The sequence below is a fragment of the Eleutherodactylus coqui genome, chromosome 8, assembly GCF_035609145.1.
Source record: "Eleutherodactylus coqui strain aEleCoq1 chromosome 8, aEleCoq1.hap1, whole genome shotgun sequence".
Taxonomy (NCBI): Eukaryota; Metazoa; Chordata; class Amphibia; order Anura; family Eleutherodactylidae; genus Eleutherodactylus; species Eleutherodactylus coqui.
The window spans coordinates 157,195,532-157,218,879 of record NC_089844.1 but is presented as its reverse complement, the minus strand read 5'-3'; the positions used below and the strand labels follow the sequence as shown (position 1 = coordinate 157,218,879).

The window sequence follows — 23,348 nt, the reverse complement described above, 5'->3', positions numbered from 1 at the left end:
CTTAATGTACGGTGATGATTGGATAAGAATGGCTTGTGGATCTGATTGGTTTACTAACATGCCCACTGCAGCTATCCTGCTTGCTGACGGTTTCCATGTAACAATATACAGAGTCTCACCTCTTATATTATGTATACAGCAACAGGGTCACATATACAGAGGAGGAGAGATGCCGGCCTGATGAATAATAACCGTAATATGTACACAGGAGCGCCGCCAGCAGACACAGGGCTCTGTTTGCAAACAGGATGATAAGAAGCCGTGGCCCGTAATAACTGTCATTACCAGATTATTATAAGGTGTAAGGGCAGGGCGCTGCAGGCTGCTGTTACCCAGGTCTGCCAGCAGGAGGTGCCTTATCCAGTCATATGTGCCATGGTCAGCGTGAATTAACGAAGCTGCGGTATGCCCACTGAAATTAGAGAGCACACAGTATCACCAGGGACGGGATTAGATACAGCAGATATTATTACACATAAGATTAGATACACAGCTCAGAAGAAAGTATCACACAATTGGATTAGATACAGGGCTCAGCAGACAAGATCACATATAAAAGACATACTGTATCACACATGACAGGATTAGATACAACTGTCAGCAGACAGTATCACAGATGATAGGATTGGATACAGCAGAGCAGCAGACAGAATCTCATATGATAGGATTAGATACACAGCTCAGCAGACAGTATCACAAATTATATGATTAGATACAGGGGCTCAACAGACAGTATCAAACATGATAGGATTAGACACAACGGTCAGCAGAAAGTATCACACATGATAGGATTAGATACAGGGGCTCAACAGACAGTATCAAACATAATAGGATTGGATACAGGAGCTCAGCAGAGAGTATCACATATGATGGGATTAAATACAGCGGCTCAGCAGACAGTATCACACATGATAGGATTAGATACACAGCTCAGCAGACAGTATCACACATGATAGGATTAGATACACAGTATCACACATGCCCGGATTGGATACACAGGTCAGCAGACAGTATCACATGATAGGAGTATATACAGGAGCTCAGCAGACAGTATCACATGATGGGATTAGATACAGTGGCTCAGCAGACAGTATCGCACATTATGGGATTAGATACAGTGGCTCAGCAGACAGTATCGCACATTATGGGATTAGATACAGTGGCTCAGCAGACAGTATCGCACATTATGGGATTAGATACAGTGCCTCAGCAGGCAGTATCACACATGGTAGGACTGGATACAGTGGCTAAGCAGACAGTATCACACAAAACAAACAGTTATGATACTATCTGATGAGCTGTGTATCTAAGATGATCATGTATCATACTGTCTGATAAATCACAGTATATAATTTTATCCTGTGTGATACTGTCTGCTTAGCTATGTGTATAATCCTATCATTTGATACTGTCTGCTGAGCCGTGTATCTAATCCTATCCTGTGTGATACTATCTGCTGTATATAACCCTATCATGTGTGATACTGTCTGCTGTATCTAATCCTATCCTGTGTGATACTGTCTGCTGTATATAACCCTATCCTGTGTGATACTATCTGCTGTATATAACCCTATCATGTGTGATACTGTCTGCTGTATCTAATCCTATCGTGTGATACTATCTGCTATATCTAATTCTATCATGTGTGGTACTGTCTGCTGTATATAACCCTATCCTGTGTGATACTATCTGCTGTATCTAATCCTATCCTGTGTGATGCTGTCTGCTGTATCTAACCCTATCCTGTGTGATGCTGTCTGCTGTATATAACCCTATCCTGTGTGATACTATCTGCTGTATATAACCCTATCATGTGTGATACTGTCTGCTGTATCTAATCCTATCGTGTGATACTATCTGCTATATCTAATTCTATCATGTGTGGTACTGTCTGCTGAGCTGCTGTGTCTAATCCTATCCTGTGATACTGTCTGCTGACCGTTGTATCTAATCTTGTATCTAATCCTGTCATGTGTGATACTGTCTGCTGAGCTCCTGTATATAATCCTATCATGTGATACTGTCTGCTCGTTGTATCCAATCCTATCATGTGTGATACTGTCTGATGACCGTTGTATCTAATCCGGTCATGTGTGATACTGTCTGCTGAGCTGCTGTATCTAATCCAATTGTGTGATACAATTTGTATGCCAAGTTTAGACGGGTTGTTCTGCCCGGCTGGTCACGTCGCGGGTACAGAGTTATAACCCCACATGGATTTGTTGAGTTTCTCTACTGGCCAAAGTCTGTGTATTTGGCCTGTGGTTTAGTCAGTTGTGTGCCCGCTGGTGCCTCACCGGTCATTCCCCTCGGGGCCGTTGGCTCCCGTCACTAGAGGCACAGGTCACCATTCCTTATGGATCTGTTTATGATCAGGACACACCTACAGCAGAACAAGGGGTTAATGTGACCGGCCCTCACCCTGCTACATCAGGGGTCCTGGGATTAGCACATTCACTGATTGGTAAGATACTGACCAGTTATACGGGGTAAGAAGAGCAGGACACACACGATTTTCCAAATCACAAAAACACTGAAATACTACAGTCACATCCAAAGCTGCATACACAACGCTGTAGGTCGCCCTTGGTAACAGACTGCAGAGTAGCTCCACCTGTTGTCAGATATGTGACATTTCAGGCCCGGCTCTTCAGGAAGAACTCTGGATGCAGCTTTGAATGTGAATGGAGTATGAAGTGTTGATATCATGTACTGCACAGGACAATCAGGGGCCGCCGTTCTGTTAGGTGACAGCTGACCTATGATGGTAGAGACCATTAGTGGAGGTGAGGGTGGGCGCAGAGCGTGGTGTGTTTACACATCGGGGTGAGGGTTATAATAAAGAGCTGCGGCATTTCCAGGAATTGTGATGGCACAAGCTGTTTGAGAGAGGCGACCTGTAGACCTACTGTATGTACACAGCCGCGGACATGCCGACCGCTGGACCGCCAGCACCGATGTCAAGGAACGTGCTGAAGTCTAAATATCACTGCAGCATTACAAATCTGCAGAACATCTCATCCAACAGCGACTGATAGTACAGAGCAGTGATGGCGAACCTTTTAGAGACCGCATGCCCAAACTGCGGAGTGGCCTTAGTAGTCATAGTGACCCCCACAGTGGCCTCAGTAGTAATAGTGTCCACTATATCAGCATAAGTAGTGATAGTAACTCCCACAGCCCTATATCAGCCCTAGTAGTAATAGTGATCCCACAGCCGCCTCAGTAGTATTAGTGATCCCCACAGTGGTCTCAGTAGTAATAGTGACCCCCACAGTGGCCTCAGTAGTAACAGTGTCCCCCTCAGTAGTAATAGTTACCCACACAGTGGCCTTAATAGTAATAGTTTCCCCTATATCAGCCCCAGTAGTAAGTGTCCCCCACAGTTGCCTCAGTAGTAATAGTGTCCCCCACAGTGGCCTCAGTAGTAATAGTGACACCCTATATCGGCCCCAGTAGTACTAGTGACCCCAACAGTGTACCTAATAGTACTAGTGACCCCAACAGTGGCCCCAGTAGTACTAGTGACCCCAACAGTGGCCCCAGTAGTACTAGTGACCCCAACAGTGGCCCCCGTAGTGCTAGTGACTCCCACAGTAGCCAAGTAGTAATAGTGACCCCCAACAGTATCCCCAGTAGTAATAGTGACCCCCACAGTAGTCCCAGTAGTAATAGTGACCCCAACAATGGCCCCAGTAGTGCTAGTGACCCCCAACAGTAGCCCCAGTAGTAATAGTGACCCCCAACAGTAGCCCCAGTAGTAATAGTGACCCCCACAGTAGTCCCAGTAGTAATAGTGACCCCAACAGTGGCCTCAGTATTACTAGTGATCCCCACAGTGGTCTCAGTAGTACTAGTGACCCCAACAGTGGCCCCAGTAGTACTAGTGACCCCAACAGTGGCCCCAGTAGTACTAGTGACCCCAACAGTGGCCCCAGTAGTACCAGTGACCCCAACAGTGGCCCCAGTAGTACCAGTGACCCCAACAGTGGCCCCAGTAGTACCAGTGACCCCAACAGTGGCCCCAGTAGTACCAGTGACCCCAACAGTGGCCCCAGTAGTACCAGTGACCCCAACAGTGGCCCCAGTAGTACCAGTGACCCCCACAGTGGCCCCAGTAGTACCAGTGACCCCCACAGTGGCCCCAGTAGTACTAGTGACCCCCACAGTGGCCCCAGTAGTACTAGTGACCCCCACAGTGGCCCCAGTAGTACTAGTGACCCCCACAGTGGTCTCAGTAGTAAGTGTCCCCCATTGTGGCCTCAGTAGTAATAGTTACCCACACAGTGGCCTTAATAGTTTCCCCTATATCAGCCCCAGTAGTAATAATGACCCCCACAGTGGCCTCAGTAGTAATAGTGTCCCCTATATCAGCTTAGTAAGTGATAGTGATAGTAACTCCCACAGTGGCCTCAGTAATAAATAGTGACCCCCACAGTGACCTTGATAGTAATAGTTTCCCCTATATCAGCCCCAGTAGTAATAGGGATCCTCAAAGTGGCCTCAGCAGTATTAGTGATCCCCATAGTAGCCCCAGTAGAAATAGTGACCCCCACTGTGGTCTCCATAATATTAGTGATCCCTAAAGTAGCCCCAGTGGAAATAGTGACCCCCACTGTGACCTCCGTAGAAATAGTGACCCACACAGTAGCCCCAGTAGAAATAGTGACTCCCACAGTGGTCTCAGTAGTGAGTGACCCCCTATATTGGTCTCAGTAGTAATAGTGACCTCCACAGTGGCCTCAGTAGTAATAGTGCCTCCCACAGTAGCCAAATAGTAATAGTGACTCCCACAGTAGCCCCAGTAGTACTAGTGACCCCAACAGGAGCCCCAGTAGTACTAGTGACCCCAACAGGAGCCCCAGTAGTAGTAGTGACCCCCACAGTAGATTTAGTAGTAATAGCGACCCCCACAGTAGTCATAGTGACCCCTATATCAGCCTCAGTAGTAATAGTGACCCTCACAGTGGTCTCAGTAGTATTAGCGATCCCCACAGTTGCCTCAGTAGCAATAGTGACTCTCACAGTTGCCCTAGTAGTAATAGTGTCTCCCACAGTGGCCTCAGTAGTAATAGTGACTCTCACAGTAGCACCAGTAGTAATAGTGACCCCCATAGTAGCCGTAGTAGTAGTAGTGACCCCAACAGTTGCCCCAGTGGTAATAATGACTCCCACAGTAGTTTCAGTAGTAATAGTGACCCTCACAGTGGTCTCAGTAGTAATAGTGACCTCCACAGTGGCCTCAGTAGTAACAGTGTCCCCCACAATAGCCTCAGTAGTAAGTTACCCACACAGTGGCCTTAATAGTATGTTTCCCCCATATCAGCCCCAGTAGTAATAGGGATCCTCACAGTGGCCTCAGCAGTATTAGTGACTCCCACAGTGGTCTAAGTAGTAATAGTGACCCCATAGTAGCCAAGTAGTAACAGTGACCCCAACAGTGGCCTCAGTAGTAATAGTGACTCCCACCATAGCCCCAGTAGTACTATTGACCCCAACAGCAGCCCCAGTGGTAATAGTGACCTCCATCGAGGACTCAGTAGTAATAGCGACCGCCACAGTAGTCCCAGTAGTAATAGTGACCCCTATATCGGCCTCAGTAGTAATAGTGACCCCCACAGTGGCCTCAGTAGAAATAGTGACCCACACAGTAGTCCCAGTAGTAACAGTGACCCACACAGTAGTCCCAGTAGTAATAGTGACCCCCACAGTGGTCCCAGTAGTAATAGTGATCCCTGCAGTGGTCCCAGTAGTAATAGTTATCCCCACAGTGGCCTCAGTAGTATTAGTGTCCCTCACAGTGGATTCAGTAGTAATAGTGACTCCCACAGTAGCCCCAGTAGTAAGTGACCTGCACAGTAGCCAAGTAGTAATAGTGACCCCAACAGCGGCCTCAGTAGTAATAGTGACTCCCACCATAGCCCCAGTAGTACTAGTGACCCCAACAGCCCCAGTAGTAAGTGACCCCCATAGTGGACTCAGTAGTAATAGCGACCCCCACAGTAGTCCCAGTAGTCATAGTGACCCCTATATCGGCCTCAGTAGTAATAGTGACCCCCACAGTGGCCTCAGTAGTAATAGTGACCCCCACAGTGGCCTCAGTAGTAATAGTGACCCCCACAGTGGCCACAGTAGTAAGTGACCCCCACAGTGGCCTCAGTAGTAATAGTGACCCCCACAGTGGCCTCAGTAGTAATAGTGACCCCACAGTGGCCTCAGTAGTAATAGAGACCCCCACAGTGGCCTCAGTAGTAATAGTGACCTCCACAGTGGCCTCAGTAGTAATAGTGACCTCCACAGTAGCCCCAGTAGTAATAGTGACTCCCACAGTAGCCCCAGTAGTAATAGTGACTCCCACAGTAGCCCCAGTAGTAATAGTGAGCTGCACAGTGGCCTTAGTAGTAATAGTGAGCTGCACAGTGGCCTTAGTAGTAATAGCAACCTCCACAGTAGTCCCAGTAGTCATAGTGACCCCCACAGTGGCCTCAGTAGAAATAGTGACTCACACAGTAGCCTCAGTAGTAATAGTGACCCCCTACAGCGGCCTCAGTAGTAGCAGTGACCCCTGCAGTGGTCTCAGTAGTAATAGTGACCCCAACGGTAGCCCCAGTAGTCAGTGACCCCCACAGTGGCCTTAGTAGTATTTGTGTCACCCACAGTGGATTCAATAGTAATAGTGACCCCAACAGTAGCTACAGTAGTAATAATGACCCCTACAGTGGCCTCAGTAGTAATAGTGACTCTCACAGTAGCCCCAGTAGTAGTATTGACCCCCACAGTGGCCTCAGTAGTAATAGTGACCCCCACAGTGGCCTCAGTAGTAATACTATTACTACTGTGGCTAATATAGAGGACACTATTACTAATAGTGTCCCCTATATCAGTGTTCCCCAACTCCAGTCCTCAGGGACCTCCAACAAGCCATGGATTTCCCCAGTATTGCACAGGTGATGTAATTATTGTCAGTCCCTCAGACATTGCCACAGGTGTTCGTACTATAGGATATCCTGAAAACATGACCTGTTGGTGGTCCCGGAGGACTGGACTTGGGGAACACTGCCATATATGTCGCAGTAGTAAAGCGCCCCCCCCCCCCCCCCCCACCTGAAACCAGCCTGCTTCATATATACACTTGGCAAGTGCTGTACATGTATGGCGCACATCAGGAAGGGGTTAAATAAACACCTTCAGAACAACAAAGGTGGCACCATTTTCCAGCTAATACTCCTTAGTAGGGTCTGAATATCAGTTATATAGAGGGGCTACCCCTTTACAGAGTGACACTGTTCTGGGCCAGAGAAGAGGGCTCTAAGCGGGGGACCCCTCATGTGAACAGGGGATGGCAGCTTAGGTGTTCAGCATCTTGTATCGTTATGTCACTGTCCTTCAGCACTGTCCCAGCAGGGAGTCTTTGCTGTTCCTGGAAGCTGTTTCCTAGGTAACCAGGAACACCTCAGCGTGTGGAACGCAAGGCACTTCCTGTATCTGGGAATAACAGGAAGTCATTGTTGCTTAGTAACCAGAAAGCAATCCGTCTCTGCACAGCTCCTGCATGGCTGCTGATCAGCGGAGGGAGCGCTCCTGTTCATTGTCTAGTGTTAGGGGTGCCATCTTTGTTCCCCTAAAATATTGGCCAATGTATAAGGGTGCGTGGCTTATCACGATGCCACAAAACACGTGTTACTCGTCCTTTCTGTCTTCTATGGGGTGATTCGCCAACTGCACGTCCCGTCGTAAACGGGAGATATGTCACCATCAATAACGTACGCTGGTCAGCACGAATGACAGCTTGAGCGATCGCACGCATCAACCGCCACACGATGATTGTGGCATGTAGATGTAAATCCACTGAGCAGCCATAGACTTGCCACATTAACCACCATATGTAAGAGGACCCGTAGGGCTCGTTCACATGAGCAGATTTGTGCAGCGTATTATGGCGCAATTTTCTGTGCGTGTAACACGCGGTGAATATAACCATTCATATAAACGAGTTCGTATTTTTTCACGCAATGTTCAATCGCATAAAAAAATCCTCGGCATGACCGTTTTTTTTTTTCCGCAATAGGCCCTTGAAGAGAATGGGCTGGCGCAAAACATATGAACACGCAGTAGGAATTTCTACGTATTTTGTGTGTGTAAATATGCGCTGTACTTGCGTGCGTAAGACCCCACAAAACCGGGCGTGTGCGTAAATATGCTGCGTCTTTAGGCGACCAAAATGCGCTTACACCGGTGTGAATGAGCGATGGACTCTCTTCCCAGCTTCCCGTTGGGGGTTACGCTGAGGTTTCCATCACGTTTAACGCCAAAAATATGCAGCGCAATCTCACCGCCAAAACTATATAAATCTCGCCTGAATGCGCACGGACCCCATTATAAGTGCGATGACCTTTATTATAGACTATAGATCGGTGGTCTGTGGCGCCCGAGCGGAGGCAGAAACATAATTCCCAGCATGCCGCCATAAGGCCATGCTGGGAGTTGTAGTTCTACAGGTCGGACAGCACTACTAGAACTTCGTCTGTTATTATAATGGGTGATGTCGCTGTTAATTAGTCCGCCCCTCCACTGTATTCCGTCACCGGGGAGTCGCCAGCTAGACGCTCGCCAGGTCTCCATGGTAACCCCTCTCCCTGCTGTAAACACATCCAGCCTCGGGTGCATTGTACTGTGTGACAGGCATGGACGCCTCGGACGACAGGGACGCCTCTCTGAAGGATCAGGTCAGGCGGCTCAGCAACGAAAATGTGAGTAGATCCCGAATAATCTGCGCTTAATTATGGCGGCTCAAGGGGACATAAAAGAAGGGTCTCTGAATGCTGGAGTGCGGGGTGATTAGTCATGTCTGTTCAGGATCGGGTAGCAGTCACACCCTGGGGGGCTAAAAGCATGTCTGCCACATAAGCGATAAATGTCTGATCACTGAGGGACTGACTGATGGGACCCCCAGCGATCGCAAGACCGACGCGTCTGACCGCCGCCCCACTCATCGATCTCTGCCTGTCCCATAGAAATGAATGAAGCGGCGGTCACGCATGAGCAAAAAAAGCAGCATGCTCTATTTTTCTGCGTATTTACGCTCCAAAGGTCCCCATAGAAGTCAATGGGAGTGATGCAAGGAGATACGTGATGCGCTGCGGAATTGCGCAGTAAAAAGAGCACATCTGGAACTTATTAGCCATTTCAAGCTGAGTATGTTGTCTGCCGCACACAAATGAACACGCCCTGCGGGCGCAAATAGTGCCGTAAGATATGCCGATATCCACACAAAAAAAATAGTACATTCCGCAAAAACACAGCACTGAGGTGCGCGCAAATACACATACGCCCGTGTGAAGGAGCCTTAAGGTTTGGGAGCCTCAAGGACGTCATATATACAGGTCTCCATGAAGGCCGGACTTACAGGAACGTATTTGCACCTAAATACGCAGAAATTAGATCCCATTGATTTTCATGGATTCGTTCACATGGGCATACTTGGCGCATGCAATTCGGAGGCGCAAAATAATACAGTGTGCTCCATCTTTTGCGCATGGAAAGAACACATCTTGAATTCATTAAACTATATGGCCATTTCAATGGCTGAGAGCATTGGTGCGAGTTTTTTTTGCGTGCTCAGTACCGAACAACTTGCGCGTGCAAAAAGTACAGTAAAATATGCCAATACGTGCAAATACGCCCATCCCACGAAAACGTGCTGAAAATACGCTTACACTTGCGTGAATCCAGCCTAAGACCAACAGTCGGTCTGGGCTGTAAAGGGTATGGTCTGCGTTTATATGTGCTATTCACAGGTTTGATTGGTCAGGGTGTAAGTAGGCCCCCCACGGTGCTTTTTTGGAGTACCCCCCCCCCCTCCTATTAATCATGTCATATATCCCAATGGGGTCAATATTTCCCCCGTAATGTGTAATGGAACATTCCATCATGGGCATCCGTAGAGATAGCGGGTCTGTATTCTCGTTAATATGGGGTGGTCCCATGGACCACCCGAGGACCCCCCATAGTTGGAGCATTGTTCTACGTTCTGTGCTATTGACAGAGTTCTAATGTCGTCCTCTCAGGTTCAGCTGCAGGATCGCAACGAAAGACTATACGCCAAGCTGACCGAGCTGCAGGACAAGATGGGCAAACTTGCCGGGTCCAAGACGGATCTGTCATCACGACTGGTGCTCAGTGAGGAGGAGAAGCTGAAGGTACCGGAGACCCCCAATATGTTCTGCAGCTGGGTGGGCATTGTACATTCTAGAACCAGGCTGCACATGACTTGGGGCTGGTTCACACTAGCACATTTGCGCAGTGTATTACACGCAGTGAATCGCACCGACTGAATCCAATGGGTTTGTCACATTTGCGTAATTTTTCATGAGATCTTCAGCGTGGAAAAAACGCAGCGTGACGTATTTCGGTGCATATTAGGCCAGGGAAGTGAATGGTCCAGCACGGATACACAGGAAAGCTACATACGTGCTGCATACTTGCACAGCAAATTGATGGGCCCCTCTACGGTTACATTTTTTATTTTTTTTTGTGCGTATAAATACGCATAGTATTTACATGCACAAAATCTGCAAGAACGGCTGAAAAACACAGGCGATTGCGATATTGTGTAAATATGCAGGGTATCTACGCAAATGTAACCCACAAACACCTGTGTGAGCCCACATACACCTTAGGCTGGGTTCACACGGAACAGAAGTTGAGCGGAAATCTCCTGGAATGTTCGCATCGGGGCTGAATGGAAATTCTGCAGCTGAAATCCCGAAATGTTTGGTGCAGGTTTTAGAAGCTGCTTATTCCGCTGCGGCCATCTCTTCCCATGGAGAGGTGAGAGCCCGTAGCAGAAACAGCGATACAATTGACGTGCCGCGGCGTGTGGACAGTCTCAGGCCTAAGAATGCAATGGCAATTCCGCCCCGTGTGAACCCAGCCTTGGACTCTTGTATTGTAGAACCAAACACTGTTCCAAAATAGGGCAGAAAGGAAGTAGAAGTGCCACTACAACTGCTTTCTCACCACCAGAAGGCTGAGACATGAGGAGCTGTTTAAGCGGGTCCTGTGACATTAACCCCTTAACCCTTTCCAATCCACTGTCTGACCTTCTTCCTACATTCTGATTGAAGTTTGTACAGCTCCAATGTCAGAAGACGTCCGACAGGGTATTCTTACCATCTATTGCCAGCCACTCTGCTGCCAGAGCCTCTCTGGCGCACACACACTGGGTTTAGCCAGTAGATGGCACCGTTGTATAACGGCAAAAAGAGAAAGCCTTTTAGGAAACCCTGAATCCAAAATTGGATTGGAAAGGGTTAAGGACAAGCATGGTTCAGTCCAGGACCAGACACGTTTTAGGGACTTTGCCCATGTGGTGGTTTTACTGCCCTATTGTTTTTCTTCATCTACCAGTATTATTTTTGCTACATTTTCCCCCGTGCCATATAGGGCTATTTCTTTATTTATCTTTTTTCACTGACTTTTTTTTCCCGTTTATTAGTTTAATTAGGGGTAGAAGGTAAAAAAAAAAAATTAAATGTACAGTTTCATTTTAAAAGTAGTATATTTACACTAAAATAAAGTATGGGAATGGGTTTCCCATTTTGTTTCGGACATTTTGATACACAGGGCGTATACGGCGATGGTTTTGGTTGGCATCGGTTTTGGGTCATTTTCTTTTTTATGTATATATTTTTATTTAAGTCTGTAATTTTTTTAACTTATTTTTGTAAGTATTTTTTTTTTTACCATCTATGTTCCCCATGACATCATATAAGACCTCCTGGGGGTCATACACTTTTCTACTGTAACTGGGGCATCCATAGGAGACCCAGTTACAAGGAAAACCTCCCCCTGTAGTGACAGTAGTCACTAACAGAGCTAATCTGCATCTGCTAGGATCCTGCTGCTCTGCTGTGGCATCGGCAGTCACGTGACTGCCAGATTGATTAGTTGAAGTAGCACTTCCCCTTTCTCTCTTCACTAAAGAAATCACTTCTGCCTTCTCCTCTGGGTCCTAGGCTCTCACTAACCGCCACGGATTCAACCTGCTTCTGCTACATTGCAGGAGCAGGAACTTTAATTCCACACTGTATTTTTTATAGTGGGCCAGAATTAAAGGCCAGGACCAAGCACTATAAATTTACCGTACTTGGTCCTTAAGGGGTTAAAGGGGCGATCTAGCTGGAGGGGAACAAAAATAGCCTAAAATATTAGATGGCATTAAAATAGCAAAGTAACTTATACTTACCTTACCGATATCCCGAGCGCTCTGCTTTTGAGCAGCGTGGTTAAGTGCTGTTTGAGCACGTGACTGCCACAGCCAATTACTGGCATCAGAGTTGGGACCAGTGAGGGTAGCGATTGGGTGTGGTGGTCATGTGCTTATATGGGACGTGACTATGATACTCAAAAGCAGGAGGAGGCCAGAGGGACGGGATCGGAGCACTGAGGACATTGGTAAAGTGAGTATTATTTTGAGGCCATCACAGCTTTACCCCTTTTTTCCTACCACTTTTCCAATTCTTCCTCTGCAGATTTCTAAAGAGTTGATCGAACTTCAGATTGAAACCAACAAGATCAGGGAGCACTACGAGGCCGAGACATTTGAACTCAAGAACACCGTAAGTTGGGGATTTAGTTTACTGTCATGTAATCTGCTGATACACAGCAGCCAATAGACAAGCAGAGCTGCAGTGTAAAGCAAAAAGGGGAGGGGCAACATGGCATCTTGAGTCCACATGCCCCACAACTACATTGTGCCTCCTTTATAGATCTTGGCTCTAGAGAACCGACTGATGACCGTAGAGCTTCATAAGGAGAAGTTAACGGGAGAGCATGAGGCTTTGAAGGAACGCCTGCAATCTGTGGAGATCAACCGTAAGGAGCTGGCTGACGAGTACATTGTTCTGAAGAGTAACTACCTGGCACTGACCAAAGAACATGAGCGGGAGGTGAGGACTATACCTTCAGGCCCCAAATTATATTACCGACCCCCACTACTTTTCTTCTTCTGCTCTGCATGTGTGTCAGTTTATACTGTAGTTCTAGAATTCTTTTAATGAACTAGGAGTATAGGATGAACATTATATATAATCTGAAGGATCTGATAGAACAACTCTTCAAGACATCGATACCGTTTCTTTTCTCAATCTTTTTGACTTCTAGTTCACCGACATGCACAGGTCTTTTTGTCATTTTCACATTTTTTTTCCACTAATGTCTTCTCGCTCTCCATCCTCTACTGACTTATAGGTTGCCAAGAATGATGAGTTGAGTATAGAGCTTCTCAATCTGGTCAACCGAGAGCAAAATGATACCTATACGCAGTCTCGAGCTCTGGTCAACGAGGCCACGGCAGAACTGGATAGGGTGCGGACCATGGTCAGCCGCATGTCAACACGTAAGATCAAGGTACTTGGGTCACATTTACATCACTGTCTGTAATGTACTAATTGTGAGTAGTCATAATGCAGAGATTCACCATGAAAGGAGTCAGGAGGGGACATCTTGTCATCGGATATTCTCTTTTTTTTTTATCTTCAGGCGTCGGGCCTTTAAGAAGGGTTTTCTTCTGGCAGGTGTCCTTCAAGTCACATAAAATCCCATAACATTGGACCCACTGACCATGCGGATTGCATAGTGTGCCGCAGAAGTTTTTTTTAAGGGTTAACCAAGGCTTCTTACCCTGCCCAATTCCACCAACTGCTTTTGTGCCACCAAATAGTAATGATGACCCCCTTAGTGCCCCACACAGTAATAGTACTCTTTTGTGTGGCACACAGTTATAGTGGCCTCTCACAGTAATAATGCCCCCTTAGTACCCCCCCCCCCCAGTGATATCTCTACCCAGTAGAGATCAATCTTTAGTGCCCCCACATAGATGCCTTCTTAGTGCCCCCAGTGATGCTCATCACAGTGATCCCACACACAGATGCCTCCTTAGTGCTTACAGTAATGCACCCACAGTAAAGATTCCCTCTTAGTGCCATCCTGAGGACACAAATACAGTTGAAATCGGGACATTTGACATGCCTCCCCGGACAGCATCCGAAATCCAAGACTGTTCTACTGAATCCAGGATGGTTGAGAAGCATTCAAATAACACTTATTGTCTCGAGAAAGGGTGCCTGTCAGGGGGTGGCCTATAATAGGCAACAAGCAAAAAGTCAGTTCTTTGTGTTGACGTGTTGGAAGTAGGAACAATGAACAAGTGTGCGAATCTGAGTGAATATGAGAAGAGCCAAAGTGTGTCGTGTAGACAGCTGGGTCAGAGTATCTCCAGAACATCTGGTCTTGTAGGGTGTTCCTGGTATGTAGTGGCCAGTACCTACCAAAAGTGGTCCAGGGAAGGATAATCGGTGAACTGGAGATAGTATCATGGGCGCCCAAGGCTCATTGATGTGTGGGGATTGAAGACTATCTGTCTAGTCCGATCCCACAGAAGATCTACTGTAGGACAAACTGTGAAAACGTTTCTGCCAACGCTGATAGAAAGGTGTCGGGACACACAGTGCATTGCAGTTGGCTGTGTTTGGGGCTGTCTAACCACAGATCGGTCAGACTGCTAATGCTAACCCCTGTACGAAACCATAAATGGACATCAGAACTGGACCATAGACCACTGGAAGAAGGTGTCCTGGTCTGATGAATCACATTTTGTGGGTCACATGAGAGACCTAAACTACATTAGTATATTAGTCGAATGGTTTTATTGTTGTGGCTGATCGGTGTAGGCCTTATAACAAGTTGGGAGATACAGTCAGGTGTTGATCCCCTTTAACCCCTTAAGGATCCGGCTGCTTTGTACCTTAAGGACCAAACACTTTTTAGGGATTTTACCCATGCGGTGGTTTTATTACCCTATTTTTTTTCCTTTAGCTATCAAAATTATTTTTGCTGTGGTTTTTTTTTTCATGACATATAGGGCGATTTTTTTAAAATATATTTTTGACTGACTTTTTTTCCGTTTTTTAGTTTTATTAGAGGTAAAAAGCTAAGAAAATTTTTTTAACATTTCTAGTTTTTTTTTAATTAGTATATTTACACTTAAATAAAGTATGGTAATTGAGTCCTCATTTTGTTTCAGACGTTTTGATATATAATATGTATGGTTTGGGATTACAGGGTGCTTATAGCAACGTTTTTGTTGGCGTCGGTTTTGGGTTATTCTCTTTCTTTTGTATGTATTGTTGCTTTATTCAGGAATTTTGTTTTATTTGTGTATGTAATCATGTTTTTTTACTATCTATGTCCCCCATGATGTCATGTAAAACCTCTGGGGGACATTCACATGCTTTTCTTTTATTTGACACTTTCCCACTGTAGCTGGGGCATCCATAGGAGCCCCAGTTACAGGGAAAAGCAACCTCTGTAGTGACATTAGTCACTGGCAGAGCTGGCCAGGGTCTAGTATGACCCTCCAGCTCTGTTGTAGCAGGGACCCCTCCCAACCCCCCCCCCCCCCCCCCCGGGCTCCCGTAGTGAAAGTTACACTGTACTTTCACTTTCTAGTACACAGTGCTCATTGAGCGCTGTGTACTCGGGGAAGCAGAAGGCAGAAAGGGTTAAATACCCCTCCTGCCTTCTTCTCTGGGTTATCAGCTGTTACTAACAGCTGATAACCCGTTCTGCCCTCTGATTGATTGCAGAGACAGGAGGCTTAAAGCGCCAGGAGGTTTAAAACAGGGTTTGTAGAAGGTATCACAGATGAAATTGGTTTGAATATCACAGAGAAAAGTAATTCTACAATTGTTGGCTTTTTCAGCCTGAAGAGCTGGTTGCCTCTGAACACGAGCGGAGAAAACTGGAAAGAAGCGTAAGTGGTGATTTCACATTTATTCATGATTTATTGGACTTCACTTTTTCGAGAAAATGGCAAACGCCACAAGTTTTCTTTGTCTTTTTATCTTCTCACTGGACCTTGTTCTTGCTTCAGCTTTTCGGGAACCAGGATGAAATCAAGGAAGAGATTGAGAGCATGAAGAAGATCCATGGCACCCAGCAGCAGAAGTTAGAGGAGCGAGTGTAAGTTGTACTCACATTTACTCCAAGACCCATAAACCCACATAAGATGATGTCCGTCTCATATGTTATGTCTAAATACAGCATTGCCATGGGTAAGGAGCTTCAAGAGGCAAAAAGAGCCATCCGTAACACTCAACACAAGATGGCCGAACAATCTGCGGTGAGTGATGGGCCTGAGGCACCAGTACGATCGCTTGTGTCTGAGTTTACTCTATCACCAGGCTGGTGGATGTTATAAACTAATTTTCTGTCTCTTCCTCAGGTCCTCTTGACGTCTCAGAGTCAGCTGAAGGAAATCGAAGCTGAAAATTCTCGTCTCCAGATGCAACTGAAAGAGCTCAATGAGGAGTACCGCTCACGACTCAACCGCTATATCCAGGATCTAGCTGTAAGGGTCTTCATAAAGTATGGTGATAGAATGATGATGGAGATATAAGATTATGGTGGGTTGTAGGATGATGGCAGGATGAACAGATTCAGTAGTTCTGAAATTTAATTTTGTGGTTCGCTATGTCATTACCGTAGAGCGCCAATGCGATTTGCATACCTTGATAGTCATCTGTTAATGGCTACGCAAATAGAGTAAATAAACAGGTCTAGCACACCAAATATTAGTTTGGTTAGATCACTAGGATGGTGCAGGAGGTAAGATGACGGTGGAATGTAGAATAATGTCAGAATGTAGGACAGTGGTTGGTTGTTGTATTGTGGTAGGATGATGGTGGAATGCAGAATGATGCTGGGATGTAAAATGATAATTGGTTCTTGCATTGTGGTGAGATGCTGGATGAAGCTGGGATGTCCGATGATGGTGGAATGTAGCATGATACTGGGATGTAAGATGATGCTGGGATGTCTGATGATGCTATGATGTAGAATAATGGTGGAATTTAGGATGATGTTGGGATGCAGGACAAGGATGAGTTATTGTACTGTGGTGGGATGTAAGATGATGATCGGTTATTGTATTGTGGTGGGATGTAGGAAGATGATCGGTTATTGTATTGTGGTGGGATGTAGGAAGATGATTGGCTATTGTACTGTGGTGGGATGTAGAATAATAGTTGGATGTAAGATGACGGTTGGTTATTATATTGTGGTGGGATGTAGGATGATGCTGCGATGTAGGACGATGGTTGGTTGGTGTATTGTGGTGGGATGTAGAATAATGGCAGAATGTAGGACAATGGTTGGTTATTGTACTGTGGTGGGAAATAGGTGAGATGTAGAATAATGGTAGGATGTAAGATGATGATCGGTTATTGTATTGTGGTGGGATGTAGGAAGATCATTGGTTATTGTACTGTGGTGGGATGGAGGATGATGGTGGAATGTGTGATGATGGTTGGTTTTTGTATTGTGGTGGGATGTAGAATAATGGCAGAATATAGGACAATGGTTGGTTATTATAATGTGGTGGGATGTAGGATGATGGTTGGTTGTTGTATTGTGGTGGGATGTAAAATAATGGCAGATTGTAGGACAATGGTTGGTTATTGTATTGTGGTGGGAAATAGGTGAGATGTAGAATAATGGTAGGATGTAAGATGACAGTTGGTTATTGTATTGTGGTGGGATGTAGGAAGATTGGTTATTGTACTGTGGTGGGAAATAGGATGATGGTGGAATGTAGAATACTGGTAGGATGTAAGATGATGATTGGTTATTATATTGTGGTAGGATGTAGGATGATGCTGCGATGTGGGGAGATGATTGGTTTTTGTACTGTGGTGGGATGGTGGATGATGGTTGTTCAATGCATTATAGTGGGCTGTACTGTAGACTTATGGTTGGTTATTGTATTTGGGCTGGCTATAGGATAATTGTTTTGATTTAGGATTATGTTGGGATGTAGGATAATTTACCCTAAAATCCATTATAGGATTATGTGGATGGGAATTTAAGAAATGGAACAGGAAGTAAAATGGAGCCCGCTCGCATGAAGCAATATGTGGACAGCATGCTCAGCGACATCAGATCTTCTCACAGGTCCAGGGAGGAGCAGCTGGCGACTGCAACGCGGCAGTACAAGAAGAGGATGCAGAACCTCATCAAGAAACATGAGAACCTGTTGATTGCATATCGGTAATATCAGACCAGATAGTCATAAAAGTGGCCCTGGGTAGGAATTCCAGTGAGGGCCCCAGCATGGTCACTGAATCTGACACCATTATCCATGTGTCATATAGTTCCTACTGGGGCCATCACCAGGATATTACCTCTTTCCCAAAACCATGTATGCCCTAAATGTGTATCCATAGCATGCCATGAGTTGTAGCCCTACACCGAAGCCCCCTACACAGCGTGATGATTATTTCCCATCCTTCCCAGCATGCAGAGGGAGCAGATCCTGGCTCTGGGGAATAGTGACGTTGACCCTGGACCCCCTGAACATCATTTCTCCATCACTGAGCACGATCTGCAGTCCCAGTCGGCCCTGGAGTTAAACCGTCTGAGAGAGGACAAGGCCCGGCTGGAGTCACAGGTCCAGGACATGAAGGAGAAGGTGGGTGGATTATGTACATTACTGAACGGTGGGCGGAGCAACCGGTTAATTATTGTGATTATTAATTGTTCTCTCTTTTATACTGCAGAGAAGAATAAATGACAACACAAAATCCGACCAGCAGTAAGTAAGGGGCCAAGAATAAGAATCCCGGGGGCATGACCGGGGACAAGCTGAGGGGCGGCTACAGAAACTGATGGCTTAAAGGGATTGTTCACTTCAGACTTTTTGCAGCAGTTCTTTGCATCCCCTTTATTATCTCGTTATGATAAAACTGGGGGCAATCTCTTTAACCCCTTCATGTCACACATACAACTGTATACGTCCTAACTGCACATACCCCGAGCAATTAGCACATATATAGTCGTACACAGCCTATGCTGCGTATGGGGCAGACTTGGGAACTGCGAGAACTCTTATCGTGGCTGTTAACCCTATAAATGCTGCTGTCAACTCTGACCTCCATAATGGTCCAGTTTGTTAAAATATCTCATCATTAATCCTGCATTATTAACTCTGCCAGAAGGACAAATATGCACTGGCAGAATTGCGCTTTTTTTGGTCGCTCCGTCTCAAAGAAAACAAATTGAATAAAAAGCCATCAAAAAAGTCCTATGTTCCCCAAAATGGTACCATTACAAACTACAGATCGTCCCGCAAAAAACAAGCACTCACAGCCCTATCGACGGGAAATAATAAAAAAAATGATGTGGGTTAAATGATGGCGATAGAAAACAATTCTTTTTAAAAGTTTTTTTTTTAGGTGTATATATGTATGTATATCTAATAGTGTGTGTATATATATATATATATATATATATATATATATATATATATTATATATATATATTATATATATATATATATATATATATATATATATATATATATATACACACACGATATAAATTTGGTATCGCTGTACTTGTACTGACTGAATGAAGGCAATGTATCATTTTTATTGCACAATGAATGCCGTGAAAATAACTCCACCCCAAAAAAAGAATGGTGTAATTGTGGGTTTTTTCCCATGTCACCCCACTTTCAATACATTATATGGTACTTAAAATGGTACCCTTGAAAAAAGCAATTCAACCCTCAAACAAACAAGCCCTCATGTAAAAATTACACCTGAAAAATAAAAAAGTTAGGATTTTTTCACCGTGGGAATACCGGGACTGGAAAATGCGACCTGCACGCAGGTGCGTCAATGACCCTTGGTCATGGAAGGGTTAAGCTACAATAAATCTAGCAGGAGGGTCGCCATCAGGTGTGACAAGTCTCACTCACCCCAGGTCCCATGAGGGTGGAGAAATGGGACATGTGACCCTCTCAACATTGCTGGGCCTCTGATTGGAGGGGCATAACCACATTATTATTTCCTTGGGATCAGCACATTGGTGGACTGTTTAACCCTTTAGTGACTTTTTGCGCCTTAACGAACAACAAGTTTTTCAGTCCTTTTCATCATCACATTCCAGGAGCCATAACTGTTTAATTTTTCCGTCGTCACCACCATATGAGGGCTTGTTTCTTGCGGGACAAGTTATATTTTCTAATGGCATCATTTTGGGGTATATGTTATGTATTGTATAACGTTTAGTAATTTTTTAGGGGGATGGGGGGGGGGGAATTCTGTCACTTGTTTTTTGTCTGAGGGCTCTATTCTTACCATGTTCTTTGTATTTTTTTTTAATGGCGCGCAGTGCGTGGGGTAAATAACATACTAACATTTTCCTCTGGGTCATTATGAACGCAGTGATACCATGTATGTGATTTTTTTTTTTACATGGTAAAGGGGGAAACGTTGGGTTTTGTTTTTATTTTTGTCCCACTGGGGGACTTGAATATCTGCATTTTTTTTATCATTCTTCTAATGCATTACTACACATCAGTATAGCAGTGCATTAGAAAGCCTATGAGATCAGCCAGAATCTGAGCATGACAGGCCACCGTATCTGGCAGACGCGGAGGCTATAGTCAAGCCTCCGGGTGCCATAGTAACCCATTGGGACCCAGCGATCACATCGCAGCATTCGGTGTGCAAAATACCGTGATAACATTCTTTTCCGCGTCAGCACAATTCCTGTGACACCAAGTTTTTACAGTTTCTTTATTTATTTTTTTTTGCTATTTTTGTACACAAAAAACACTTAAGTTTTTTGCTTTTGTGTTGCCTGCTCCCTGTGTCTGCTTTTTACATACCGCAGTCGCACTGACTGCAGCATGTAAAGGGTTAAATAGCGGTACTCAAAGGTATCTTCGGTTCCCACTATTAGAGCAAGTGCCCGGCTGTCATCCGACAGCTGAGCACCCACTTGCCCCAAAATGGGAGACCTGTGCTGGGCTTTTAATGCAGCGCTGTTTTTTTATGGCGCTGCGGATTAAAGCCCCTTAACGTCCGCCATCAAGACACAAGGGGTTAAAGTGATTGTTCAAGGTTAGAAAAGCTGTTGTCCGTAAACAGTGACACTCATGTCCACTGGCTGAATCTGGTATTGCAGTTTGGCTTTTCTGATCCTGTACAACCCATCTAAGGAATGTCGCTGCTTCCACTAATCGTTGTCCAGCTGATGCGACACTGTCACAGACAGATCGGTGACATGTCTCCCTTTAATCTGCAGCCAGCTGAGTGAGGAGAACTGGGCAGAGATCAGAAAGCAGCTGCGAGAGTTCACCCACAACACTCAGGTATGTGCCAGTGCCACTATACTGATTCCTACCCGCTGTAAGTGGCCGTGCAAAATAGTTCCCAACTTCTCGTCACTAGCAGTAAAGTCGTCCCCTTTATCTCCATGTACATGTATTATAGAGCTGTGGGCACTGTATGCCACCATGTGGCGGTGTATTCTCTCCTAGAGGCAGTGTATGCCCCACTCCAATGCAAATAATCACCACTGCTGCCACCTAGTGGTAGGGTAGAATATTGCACTCAGGCTAGAGTATATTTGATACATTAATCTGGTTGGCATGGTTGACTTAATAAGTTGTTTCTCCTACCCTAGGAGGATTTAGAAAGGGAGAGGAGTCAGCTGCTGGCGAGAGCGGTGGTAGCGGAGGAGCAGGTGGCGGAGCTGCAGGAGTATGTGGACAAGCACTTAGGAAGGTGAGGAAATCTGCAGGCAGCCAAGTGCAGTGCTGTTACCTTATTCAAAAGGGCAAAATCTGAGTTAAAAAAAGAATCCAAGATGGACGTACCCCATCATCATCAGCAGCAATCCGGGGATCAGCCGCGCAATTTCATTTTAATTGCTGCGGATCTGCGCACGAATGTAATCGCATTCACTGGTCAAGTGCAGCGACCCAACAAGGCTTACGCATCAAGGATTGACATCAATTCATTTTTGCTGCAATGCTGATGACAAAATCAACATGCGGATAAAACCGCGCCATATAAACTTGGACGCCAATTAATTCAATGGGAAGCTAAAAGGGTGCTGATTTTGGCGCTGAGCCCAGTGTGAACAAGGCCTGCGTGTATATCCATGTAGTGGATTATCTGTAGTGGTGCAGATCCTCGTCAAAATCCGAATGTTAGATGAAGTTTGTGACGCAGATTTCACGCCCGTCAGAAATTCCGCAGCATAAACTGACATACTGAGGATATAAGGTCTGCACCGCAGGCTAATTCTAATGCCCATTCTGCACGGGTTTTATTCCGCACCATAGGGCAAATTTACTAAGCCTGTGTCCGAAAGCCCCACCGCACTTTTCAAAAAAGTGGTGGGGTTGGTGTGGGAGAAAGAAAAGTTGCAAAACTTTTGCGCAAGCGGAGCTCATATGCCATAACTCTCACATACACCAGCTGATAAATGTTCCCTGGGTGCTTGAGATTTGTTGGACTCTCCTCCATGTCTTGTACTGTACCCTACCCGAAGTCCCCGCTCACAAGGACTTCTTTGGATGCGCCATTTTGCCCTCCCAATAGTAATCCGCACTGTGGTTCATATGATTTTTCTGCATGTCAATTTGAAATCAGGGGGGAAAAATTGACATTTCAGTTCTTGATGCGGCTTCCGAAATGAAACTATGTTGGGTTTCTGCATGCAGATCTACCCCGTTGAATGGGCTAAATCCGTGAGTGGGTCTGTGTGCAAATCCATGGCGATATTCCGAAGCTCAGCCTTGAATTTCCACCCCAAAATATAGAATGCTATTAACATGAACATTTATCTCCTACTGATCCTGAATTACAGCATGTATTATAGTTCAAAGCTGCATTCACAATTTTGTAGCCTTCGGAGCTGAAATCTCTCAGCATTTTCTGCTCTATTTTACATCAGGTACTGAACAGTAATCTGATGTATGACAAAGTAATTGTCCTCCCCCGCATTGCAATAGCTGTCCTCCAGCTTGTCGACTGTTTCCAATGACAACCAGCTGAATTGTGAGTGCAGCTCTGTAGTATGTTGTAGTTGTATATAAACTGCAGATGTACCAGGCATGTCGTGTCTGTATTGTGATGCCCAGTAGAACTGATGCTGATGATGTCCATCCACAGATACAAACAGGAAATAATGCGACTGCGGAAACTTATGGGCAATGATAGTCAACGAGCCTTCAGCGCTGAAGCTCCCCAGTCTCTGCTCTTCCGAGCTTCAAGGAGAAGCAGCCATGAGATGTGATCCCCCTCTACTGGCAATCAGTGGTACTGCACTATGGACCTTTCATAGACTACATCAGTCCCACACTGTGTTATAATCATTAAGGTCGGAGGACTACTCTACTGCTATCTTCATTACTGATCTGAGGTCAGAGGATCTCTTTGCCATTATCTTTATGAACGACTGGAGAACTAAAGTAATAAATATTTATTTTT

The 23,348-nt window shown here is 45.5% G+C and overlaps 1 protein-coding gene across 1 annotated transcript; it reads left to right on the top strand.

Moving 5' to 3' along the window:
• The first annotated feature begins 8,642 nt into the window (after positions 1 to 8,642).
• On the top strand, positions 8,643 to 23,348 carry CCDC78 (coiled-coil domain containing 78). The gene is made up of 15 exons (XM_066576740.1): positions 8,643 to 8,750; positions 10,068 to 10,199; positions 12,534 to 12,620; positions 12,771 to 12,950; positions 13,252 to 13,410; positions 15,764 to 15,814; positions 15,935 to 16,023; positions 16,105 to 16,183; positions 16,286 to 16,411; positions 17,906 to 18,108; positions 18,355 to 18,529; positions 18,618 to 18,652; positions 21,154 to 21,220; positions 21,535 to 21,635; positions 23,031 to 23,348. Exons 1-15 carry the CDS (start codon positions 8,685 to 8,687, stop codon positions 23,152 to 23,154), a joined length of 1,674 nt encoding a protein of 557 aa, XP_066432837.1. The 5' UTR covers positions 8,643 to 8,684; the 3' UTR covers positions 23,155 to 23,348.